This window comes from Trachymyrmex cornetzi, unplaced genomic scaffold (genome assembly GCF_001594075.2).
Source record: "Trachymyrmex cornetzi isolate Tcor2-1 unplaced genomic scaffold, Tcor1.1 scaffold590, whole genome shotgun sequence".
Taxonomy (NCBI): Eukaryota; Metazoa; Arthropoda; class Insecta; order Hymenoptera; family Formicidae; genus Trachymyrmex; species Trachymyrmex cornetzi.
In genome coordinates, this window is record NW_017299904.1 from 358,694 (window position 1) to 370,769 (window position 12,076).

General features: G+C 38.1%; 1 protein-coding gene across 8 annotated transcripts in view; it reads left to right on the forward strand.

The window, feature by feature from the left end:
• Positions 1-12,076, forward strand: part of rdx (BTB/POZ and MATH domain-containing protein rdx) — a 136,191-nt gene that overhangs the window by 110,525 nt on the left and 13,590 nt on the right. For all 8 annotated transcript variants that reach the window (XM_018515775.1, XM_018515777.1, XM_018515776.1 and 5 more), the window contains one exon: positions 4,583-4,727. In XM_018515775.1, the coding sequence (XP_018371277.1) occupies positions 4,650-4,727 (78 nt within the window). In that variant the 5' untranslated portion in view covers positions 4,583-4,649. The remainder of the gene's footprint in view (positions 1-4,582; positions 4,728-12,076) is intronic.

Below are 12,076 nucleotides of genomic sequence, written 5' to 3' on the forward strand. Positions count from 1 at the left end.
CCTCGATCTGGCGATGCCTTCGGTAATATCTAGTGCAAAAGCAACGTGGGAGTAACTGCAGCGTTGGAAGTGAAAGTTACGGCGCGCCGAACACACGAATGACCGAACGGAGAACGCGATTCGCTCGAAAAGTCGAGTCTCGACGCGATTCTCTGCTTCTCTCTTTCTCGCGAAATCGGAGAAATTCGCCGCACGAAAGTACGCCGTGCGAGAGAAAAAAACCGGGGAATCCTGACGATATAATAATACGGTAACGCCGGATGCGCCTTCACTCGATTCGTCACACGTTTCCCGAATTTTCAATTAAAACAGGAAGCAGAATTGTTTGTTCAGTGTGGGATTCACCGCATTTTCTAGAGAGTTGCAAGACTTTTTATTTCATTTTGACAGCCACGCCGCTTCACTGCTTACGAACTAAAGTTCTTGTATTTAATCTACAGCTGTCGGAGATCCAATTTTAACAACAAACTTCTCAGAAACTAAGGCTCACTGATCCTAATCCTTTTACACTTTTAGTATTAGAGGTGTGAAATCAAGCATTTGTGAGATCGAGTCGAATCGAATTTGAAATTTTTCGAAACGAATCAAATTTTAATTAAATTTTCCCGGATTTATATAAGCTAATTTAAAAGTATTTTCAGTAAAAACATTCCAGATTTTTTTAAATAAATGAAAAATAAATTATTTTCAATTTACAAGTATTATAAAAAATAAATAGAGTATGACAAAAATATTTTAAAATGACACCTTTTTAAAAAAAAAAAAATAAACGTTTTATTTTTCTGACAATTCTATAACTAACTGCATTCAGAAGTCTGAGCCCCGTTCAGATAGTGCTTCTTTAGTATGATTAATTCTTGCTTTTAGTTCTTCGCTGGATTTAAATGTATTAAATAAATCAATCTTAATAAAGAATCACTGAGCGGCTTTGTCTTTTCAACGCAATCAATAGAATCCAATGATAACCAACGCGATGGTATCATGAATAAGCGCACGCGCGTGCACGAGAATTGGTACATGATTGGCACAGGGGATACAGGGAAGAGTCGTGCATAAATTAAGCAAATAAAATAAGCGATCGATTCGAAATTTTGAACTTTTCGATTATTCAGATTCGGCAATGAAACGAATTCGAACTATTCGCACACCTCTATTTAGTAGATGAATCCTTTCTTTCGAATAAGCTCATTTCATTTGGCATTTCACAGTTCTTGTCATCTCCTTATCGTAATTATGATCAATACTTTTGTACGGTAGACTCCTATTTTAAGGCTCGGTTTTGCATTATCTGGTTAATTTATGGTTAGGCTTAATCTGGAGCGTTTTTTCGTTATCCCACCAGAAGCTACCACAACTAAGGCTATCTTCGTCTTCAGAGATCAGAAGACGAAGATAGCCTTAGCCGTGGTTGCTTTTGGTTGTACAACGAAAAAACTGATGTTTTATCATGGACGAAGTCCATTGGGTGAAACATCAGAATAAGCTTAACCATAAGTTAATCAGATAATGAAAATCCAGGCCTTAATTGAGGAAATATCGATTCTAAGCTGCTTGAGGTATCTGTCATTAAGCTTTAGACTGCACGAATGCTGAGACATTCTCTTTATCTGGCGACAATAAACAATAAGAATTTTATCATACACTGAGAACAGAGAAACCCATTTAGTTGAATGAATGAATTTCTTTGTTTGGATACGAGCAAATAAATTCTTGGTTGATGCAATAAAATAACTTGGTTATTGTAACAATTTACTTGTTTTTGATAAACATTAACATCTGACAAAGTTGTTTTATCAAAAACAAGTCACAATAACCAAATGCTTTGGCTCAACTAAATTATTTTATTGCATCAACCAAGGATTTATTTGCCCATATTCAAACAAGAAATTAATTGCTTCAACTAAATGGGTTTCTCGTTGTACTTCGGCTGTCATTATTCTTCATTATTATCTTTATTATTCGTTACTCTGGCGAGCTCACCTCGTGAATAGGTGCTTTCAACGCGGCAGGAACGCGAATCTCTTCGCACCGCGAGAGCCAGGTGGACTCGCCAAGAGTTCACTCGATTCAGTTCCCGTTTCCTGGTTGGTCGGGTCGCCCGATAGCGTCCGATGAACCTGCGAGGCTAACGTACTTGGCTCGCCTTCCAAGCGAGTTCCGTACTTGGCACCGCACGTGAGCACTATCGCGTGTCCTACGTACCCTTCTTCCTCCTTCATCCTTGCTCTTCCTTCTCGCCCCGCGTTCCTCTTTCCGTCCTTCTCTCGTCCTTCCTCTAGCTCTCACGATCACTTTTTCTCCAGAGAACTCGATTTTAACAGATTCTTCTTTTCTTCTTTTGGTTTCCCCTTGTTTGGTTTTCCGACTCAAGTATAGAGTCACAGTACCATGCAGAAATAGCGGATCCTTCGATCCAATGAATAACCTCCTCGGGGAGAAGAGGCCTCAATTCGATTAATATCTTATTTTTGTTTGGAAGTTTATACTGGAGATCTTGACACAGTGCTTTGAAAGTCAAAGCAAAAAGACTCCAGGTTCCCAGTAATGGACAATCTAGGGAAATGAGATCCCCTTAGGCAATAGACCGTTTAAACTATCATCATTATTCTATAATTTTATTACAATTTTAAATCGTTATTTTTAATAAATATAATCAAATTATTTATTGCTTTAATATTACCAGCTGCAATCACACTAGCAATCGATAGTGGAGAAAAGATTTTTAATTTTATTAATACTTCCATTAACTCAGTTCTAAATCAATTATTTAGGTTTGGGCAATTTTAACAGATTCGTACTTCAATGAACAACAGTCGAGTCGCTCTCGAAGGGGATTCGTCATCGTGAGACAAAGTAATGCCTTTGTTGCGCATATGTAAATATAGCAAACAGAATGATACTGAAAAATAACATGTAACACACACAGAGAGAAAAAATTGTTATGAACGCTAATCCTATATTATATGACAGCAAATTCTATTTGTAAATATAGGGATCGTAAAATTATTTACAGGTGTAACAATATACTTTATTTTTTTTTGTACTCGCTACAAAAATTATGTGCAACAAATGCCAAATATTTGTCAAATTTGTTTGCTATAAACAGCAAACGAATTTGATAATTAAATTTTGCAAGCCTTCTGTGTTTATAGCAGAATTATTTTTCTTCGTGCAGACAGATCATTGACATCAAAATAGCTCCGACATGATCACTTTTTAATCATAACGATTCATTTTTTTTAACATCACTTTGACTTGTTTTGCTGGATGTAATAATCTTTTTTTTATTTTCATTTGGATTATAATGGCTTCAGCTCCCACAATAACATTTGCTTGCTTCCAACTTTAGCTTCTCTTATTTCTAATTTCGCAAATCTAATATAAAAATTGTACATTTCTTACAAATTTTTCTACCGAAATATTACAAAATAATATACTATAAAGAATATAGTAATATTCTAATCGATTATAATTGAATTACGCTATAACATGTTTCGGTTTTTAAATTAGAAGACCTTTAGACCATAATCTAACAGAGTTGATAGAAAAAAAATACATTATAAACAATGTCCTTATAACATGCATTTATGATGTATTTCTTTTCTATCAATACTGTTAAATTATGGTAACATTTTTGTATTTAATAAATATCTGAAGAGATCTAATTTAAAGACCGAAACATGTTATAGCGTAATTTAATTATAATTGATCAGAATATAGTACATTATTTTGTAATAATTCGGTTTTTTAATATATAATATAATTTTGTAATTGACTCGTATAGGTCCTTTCATTCTACTTTTATTTCTTATTAACCCTCGAACATCACACTTATTTTCAGTACCTTTGGACAACACATGGGTCATTCATGTCTGACTCGATTTTAAGGCTCTTAAAGTGCTCGAAAGATTCTGTAAAAATTCACACATATTCTTTTTAAGGTCTCTACTAAATTATTTTGCTATGCAAACATTGAAAAAAATGTTTAGAATAATTATGAAAATTACTGTCTGCAGTTTTGATATAAGAATTGTAACTTTGATTTTTGAAGGAAAAAGCAGTTTTTGATTTTATTAAAGTACAAAAATGATTATTTTTAATGTGCATGTGGACACGAAAGACAGACCCATGTGTGACGTTCGAGGGTTAATATCAAGAGTCCTTTTTACTATTGTTAATTTTTCTATCGAAATAGTGTCGAATGCTCGACACAGTGTCCCGGGAATTAATTTTCCATCCGATATCATTCGGGTCGAATCCGCGGGATTCAATTATAACCACATTGCAATACCGCTTTGCCGAGTGTCGAACGCAGGTCCCCGTCGCCCGTGCATTACTGGCCGATCCAGTAAGCTCCTCCGTCCCGGCATACGTCCAGAAATATGAAGAGGGGTCGACGACCCCCATGACGTAACACGAACACGCGCGCACAATTAACGACATTCTGTACAGGCAGGCCGCGTGCGTACTTCAGTACTTACTGCGTATAACGCGGCGGGATGACTCGAAGCTATCGCTCGGTGTTCACCCGAATTAACTCCTACCGGACTGTAATGTCTCTTTTTTTTCTTTCCTGTTGCAGACTTGCGGTGAGCGACTGTGCGCCTCAGACGTCGCGGGTCAGCTCGAACCTGCACAGCAGCAGTAGTATGGCGGTGAGCCGCGTCCCGAGCCCGCCACCGCCGGAAGTGAACACCCCCGTGGCCGAGAACTGGTGTTACACGCAGGTACGTTTCGTCGTTGGTGGTTCATTGTCCTCCGCTGGCGCTCCGCCGCGGTTTAGCGATCGATTCACCTGCGCCGAAATTCACCCAGTCACCGTGAGCGGCGGAAATTGCTAGAGATGGGACACGGCAGATTACATCATTATATTTACATTATTATTTATCCCTTATTTTATGTCGCTGTTGGCGATTTTATCATTTCAATCTGAATTGAGGGACTACTTGAAAATATAGCACTTATAATGTGTACATGCAATTTTAGGTACATAACAACATTACGGTAATAGGATCCATTTTAAAACATGCTACAAGAATATTTTTAGAGCCGTCTGACGTCCTCGAGGAAATAATCTTAGATATAAATGTCTGAAATTACTGTCCTTTGTAAATTACTGTTGAGCAGTATGAATTCTGAAACGTGTTCTTCTGGAAGCTAGCTGTTTCTAAGACCATGTATTCTTAGACAGGATGCAATTTTGCGTCATCCTCTTATACGTGCGTGGTATACATTTACCCCGATGTCGAATCGAAGAACTTATTTCCGGACCGTCTGTGAATACAATCTCAAACAGATACCTAATAATAAATAACGAATTCTAAATTTGTATTTCTAAAAATCACGTATCGAAAAATATTTATACACTCGTAGATAAGATTTCTGGATTCAGTGCTGTTACTCTTCGATGAAATTGGAAGAATCGTATTTATTGTTGAAAAAGGAATATTTTACTCTTAAATAGAAAATTCTTAAATCCAAAATAAAATGATTTAAAAATGCTAATCTCATTAATTTTCTCGGAAAGATTTAAATTAGGTAATAGAAATTGGTTGCAATCTCATAATATTCTCGATTTAACATCAGACTGATCTGAAGGAAATCTGTTTAGTGTTGCATTGAAAAAATTAAAAAAATTTCTGGTTGAAATCAGAATTTCATGAATCAGAATTTTTTCTCTCTGGTTAAATTTATTAGAATTCTAGTTGAGATAACCAGAATTTTGGTTGATACAATATTTCTGGTAAAATCTACTAGAATTATGATTTTTATCAGAATAATTATATCAATCAAAATTCTAGTTATCTCAACAAGAATTCTAATAGATTTAACCAGAAAATTCTGATTTATCCATTTCCACCGGAATTATTTATTAATCCAGCCAGATCATTTTTTTCAGTGTACAAAAGAGTTTGTAGAATATGAGGAAACTTGCATTAATCTTGATTCAAAATCTTTTTTGTGGTGGAATGAAATAAAGATTCTTTACGAAAACACAGATATTAATTTGTTTAAGCTAATACTTAATAACATTGTTTCATTATACTGTATGGAAAAAAATATTTGATTGAATTGACTGGAATTCTGATGGAAGATGAACGCGCGCGCGCGATCTAGAATTCTGATTAAATCTCTACTAGATTTCTGGTCAAATCTACCAGAATTCTGATTGAAATAATCAATTCCAAATCTACCAAAATTCTAGTTGAAATAATCAGTTCTAAATCTATCAAAATTCTATTTGAAATAACCAGAATTCTACTAAATTCACCCAGAAATCTCGTAAACTTAACTAGAATTCTGGATCGTTTATTTTCCACCACGATTCCAGTTAATTCAATCAAATATTTTTCCCCGTGTGCATAATAGGTTGCGATTAAAATTAAGTACAGGAACAACATCTTTTGTCTCATTATCACAAATTCTTTCTGAAAGTACGAAAAACTCACGGGAAGCCTTTCGACTCGCAGAAAGCTTTTTCCTCTACACGCCAACATTATTCTCCAGAAGAATTTAGGACGGTAAAGAATCGAAGGTAAATTCTTCAGTGGTGGATCCTGGGCCATCCGAGTTCAATCGCCGGGCGAATTCAACGCGTATCTCGCGCGAGCCACGGTTGGCACGTAGACGCGGGTAGGGACGAAGAGAGAAGAAAAAAAAGAGGAAGGCTCTCTCTCTCTCTCTCTCGCGGGGAATCCGCGCCGGTGGATCGCCGGCGCGTGAGAGCACGCGCTCCTGGCGCTCTCATTCTATTTTTACTGCGCTCGTCCCCCTCGCGCGATGTGAACGACCTGTGCAACTAGATATCTCTCGTCGCTCTCCTCCCGTCCTCCTGCCGTGTGTAGGTCTCCCTCGCGGCCGACGCGACGTGACGGTCGCGGAAACGTTCCGCGATTCTCGCTGCAAATCCGCGCGCGGCCACCGTATCCTCTCTCCCTCGTCTTCCGCTGTTATTTCCGCTTCGCGCGCCGCGCCGCGGCGATTCGGGATGGATCGCCGCTGGAGTTGCGACTCGTGCGATTCGCGTCCCCACGCGTCGACGCCCTGGATACCGTGAATAAATGGGTAGAGGTTCATTATCAGCCTGGGCAAGTCTTCCCCTCTCCCGACTCAGGGAGATCCGCAACAATGGACAATTGTCCGTTGACAGCGGTAGGGACGGTACACTGAGAGGGGAAAAAAAATAGTCGTGGCAATTATAAAGTACAACTCTAAAATTTAAATACTTGCAACTAGTTCAAAATAGTAATAAGAACTAAAGTAGTACCGAATACTATAAAAATATAGTATTCAGTACTACTTTAGTTCTTATTACTTTGTAAAACTAGTTGCAAGAGTACTTCAATTATTAAAGTTGTTAATTTAAAATAGTTGTCAAAACTATATTTTTCTCTGAATGTAGAGTTAGGAAAACGAAGTAACGTCGTTGGTATAATAATAGCACGCGGCGCGTATATATGTATATAGATAGCGAAGATAAGTGCGATAAATACAAAAATGAGACAAATGTAGCAACTCATTACCGATAGTACTGATATTGATGAAAGTTGAAGTCGCGTTATCTTCGCGACATTAGTAACAATTCGTTCCTTTCCATCGGTCTCCCTTCGGGAAGACGTAACGCGACTCTTGGAGAGAGCGAGATCCCGCCGACCGTTGGAAGCGCTCGTAAATAAAAAAGCGGAGGCTGCGAGAGATGAGAGAGAGAGAGAGAGAGAGAGAGGGGGGGGGAGAGAGAGAGAACCTCGATGGTTTCACCCGCCACGTATATATTTAACTCCACCGTTCTAATTTCGACAGCTTGGCTGAAACGCGAACGTTATTACGCTCGCTTTCTCGCGGGAGTTGCGCAAGACGGCGGTCACCGCGAAATTTTACGATACACACCGTCCACGCGCGAATCGATGGAGCACTCACGTTGCTCGCCGCCTTCAGCGGCGCGTTCGCCTATAAATCGAAAGTCAATTCGTGCTCCAGTTAACTTTCGTAATGCGCGACACCGATTTCGCCGCGTCGGGAATGCCACGCGGAGGGGACAGGCCGCGGACATCGCGTAATACCCGTGTCACGCTACAGAAATTGAGGATTAGAATTCGACCAATCGGATAGTTTTCATTTTAATCCGTTTCGTTCTAATTCGTTGAATTCTAAATCTCAATTCGCGATTTTCAGCCTCCAATGCGTAGTGTGACACGGGCATAATGCCTGTATCGTCTGCGTTCGCGTTTGCGCCTGCAATTATTTTTCGACCAATCAGAAAAGAGACGCTGGCGATTGCGTTTAGAAATTGAGGATTAGAATTCGACCAATCGGATAGTTTTCATTTTAATCCGTTTCGTTCTAATTGGCCGAATTCTAAATCTCAATTCGCAATCTTCAGCCTCCAATGCGTAGTGTGACACGGGCATAATGCCTGTATCGTCCGCGTTCGCGTTTGCGCCTGCGATTATTTTTCGACCAATCAGAAAAGAGACGCTGGCGATTGCGTTTAGACATCTGTCTGATTTTCATAATCGAGACGCAGACGCAACCAATCACAAAGCGACTTTGTAGTCACGTGACCAGTTCATGTAATCGAAACGAATATTGAAGACAATACCTCTTGGAAAAATGTGAAATCTATAATTCAGTGATGATGCAAATATAAAAATGTCAATTCCTTCTTTTATAATTTTTTATTTTTTTCATATGCGTTGCAGAAAATGTCTGATGGAATGTAATCGTTGATCGTCACTATGGTGATTGAAAAACGTCTAATCGCAAGCGCAAACGCAGGCGCAATCTCCAATCGCTAGTGTGATACGGGCATAATGTCATCCGCGCAATCTACGGCGATCGACCGCCGCATTGAGAAAGATTTCTAGTTGAAAATGAATGAACGAATCGGAAGATTCTGATTGTATCAACCAGAATTCTGCTTATCTCAACTAGATATCAGCAATTGCTAGCTCGCGTGTGTAAAGCAAAAATGAAAGTTGATAAGGCCAAGAAACGAGCAAAAAATTACAAGATAATAAGATAATATACAGGGTGTCCCCGAACGTTTCGGCCAGACTTTGAGATTTTATAGGAAATTTAATTCTAGAGAGAGACAAAAAGTTTCCTATAAACGATGGGTCGAAAAATGCTTCACCCAAAAAAAGATAATCAAATTGTAAAGTGAAATTTCCGGTAACCTCATATTCTAAGCAGAAACTTTTATAGAAAGAGTATTCCTCTTCCAATGCACTGGATTATTCATCAAAAATGTATTGGAAATTATTCTAACAGTTTTCCTCTTGTATGAAGAGGAATATATTTACTGAAAGCGGAGTGCCCTCTTACGAGTAAATTATATTAGGAACAGCAAGCGACCTCTGAAATCGCGATCATTGTTTCATATTTTTCTAATATTAGGAAAAAGATATGTTTTAAAAAAAAAAGTAATAGAGAATTAAAATGTCTTTCAAATGAGATCAAAATAATTGTAGTACGTTCTATTTTGAGATAACCAGTTTCAAATGTACAAAATGTTCTGGTGTTCTTTTTTTGTCGAACGGTATCTATAACAGATTAAGCTAAAAAATTCTGATTTGTCTATTTTTAACCAGAATTCTATTTGTAACCAGATTCTTTTTCTAGTTGACTGTCTATCGTGTCACGTGCCTCGCTCCACATATCAGTCTCGCTTGTTCATATCAGTTTAAAGCCTATATGAGACTAGAAATTGAAATTGAGATTTACTGAGAAAAATACATATATGTTCTGATTGTACCAACAAGAAGTACAGCAAAACGAATTCTTATCTCTCTCAATTTCTTGGAGTAAAATCTCAAAAGAGTGAAAATACCGTCATTATTGAAAAAGAGTGAAAGTGTTCATGCTCTTGAAGAGTGGCAGATTTTCACTCTTTTTTTTTTGAAGCGATATTCACTCCAAAAAAAAAGATTTCTTTCCTTTGGAGTGAATCTTATTCCAAAAGAATGAAATCTTACTCCAAAAAAAAGTGAAAATCTGCCACTCTCATTCAAGAGTGCAAATATTTTCACTATTTTTCGATAGCGGCAGTATTTTTACTCTTTTGGAGCGAGATTTCACTCCAAGAAATTTAGAAAGGTACCAATCAGAATTCTAGATATCGTAATTTCTGGTTATCTGGACTAGATTGTTTAATGCACGGAAAGATCGATTTTGTTAAAATACCTAAAAATTTAACTAGCTACAGATCTACTGAAAATAATTTTATTAGACCATCAAAATATTTGTGTAGAAAACTCAAGTATGAAAGCAACGTAGCAAAAAAAAATTGATATTCTAATAATCTCAGCTTGAGTGTTCTGCATTATTATTTTGATTGATCTAACAAAATTTATTTTTATATCTATCTAAATTTTTAGATATTTGAGCAAAACCGTGTAGATTTCTTTCCGTGTATTTAAGATTTAAGTACAAGTATCTGATTTGTACTTTTTTGAAATTTGCCGGAATTCCTATTAATATAATAATACTTTTTTCCTAATGTTTAATTTAACCAACCAAAGCAAATTTTACTAAACTTGATATTGACTTTTCTTTCTTCTCTCTCTGTTTTGTCAACTGTTTTAATAATCTCAATTTAATCTGATATGCGAGCTTCGGCGACGATGGAATCTCACACGTCGTTTACAAGCGCTGTCGGAAAGCAATCCGGGTTCAAGGTTGATAAAACAGTTACGAAACGTTACGATTATATCATCATTCGAAATTCCTGGTATTTTTAACTCTGCATCCGAAGGATACGAGTTTTCGGCCTTTTATTCATGCAGGGACATGGCGTTGATTTAGTTTTCTCGCTGTTGTCCGAGGTCGTTGCGGGACTACCTTGTAGCCCAAGGTTTGAAATCCAAGGTTCTACGTAGAATTAATTGAATTTTTTTTTAGAAAGCTACAATTCACGGCTTTCGTATTTAGAAATTATCGCGATAAACGAATACTTTATTCCACACTGCGGTCAGTATAAGACTATAGACGGTAATTCTAGATTCTTCTGCTTAATTTATCTATGGTTTCATTGACCCCTTTCAGAGTCAATTTTGTAATAAAATAAGATTGAAATCCCAAGTTAAAATTTTAAAAGTGAGACTTTATATATTACAATTCTATTCGCGTCTCTCAGCTGTATTTCATGAAACGTTCTGTATTTGCAAAATTTATGATTCCCTCTAGAAAAAGAAGATAGGTGAAAAGAATTTGTTCAAACCGAGGTTCAAACATGGCTTGGTTACATCTCCAATCGAAGTTTATACAACCTTAACCAAAAACACTAGGCACTTATGTTTTTTTCATTTATCTGGAATTCGTTTATCTGCATTGTTACCTATTGAGAGAGAGAGGGGGGGGGGGGGGGGGGGGGGGGGGGGGAGAGAGAGAGAGAGAGAGAGAGAGAGAGATTATACATAAACATTATATCGGAGTTCTTGAAACAAAGAATAATTTGAGCAAATAATTCTTAAGCTAAAACTTTAAATAACGGTTAATAAGGTGCCTAAAATTTTCGACCTAAGACTGTACGTTTCATACATTTGCGATCGCTTATGAAAATATTCGCATGACTTACTCAATTCGGAATCTGTCGCCATTCGAACCATCGCACGATAATGCGAGACCGCGCAGCGAGAGAGCTACGCGAAACGCGTGGAAAACGTTCGCGACGCAGGAAGTATTTTCGCAAGACGTCCTCGCGGTCGTTCATCTCCGCGACCCGGCCGGGCCGGCGATTCACGCGGGGGAGCGGCGAGCGTTTACCTCGGCACCGGCGACGCGATCGCGTACCGTGTCCAGGAGGAAGACTCGATCACCGGAAGCCCCCGGACTTGGCGTTGTGGTGCTCGAACCCCGCGCACGTTCCATCCACGGCGCTCCCGTAAACAGGCACGGGTGATTCAAGGCCGATCGCCGCTGCCGCCGCCGCCGCCGCGAACCCCGCGCCCATAAAAGTACGACATCTTTTTTTCTTATGACGTATTTCTTACAATGCATTATTTTATACTAGCGCGTTGAGGCAAAGGATGGGGAGTGAAATAAAGTAATACATATATATGTGTGTGATACATATGTA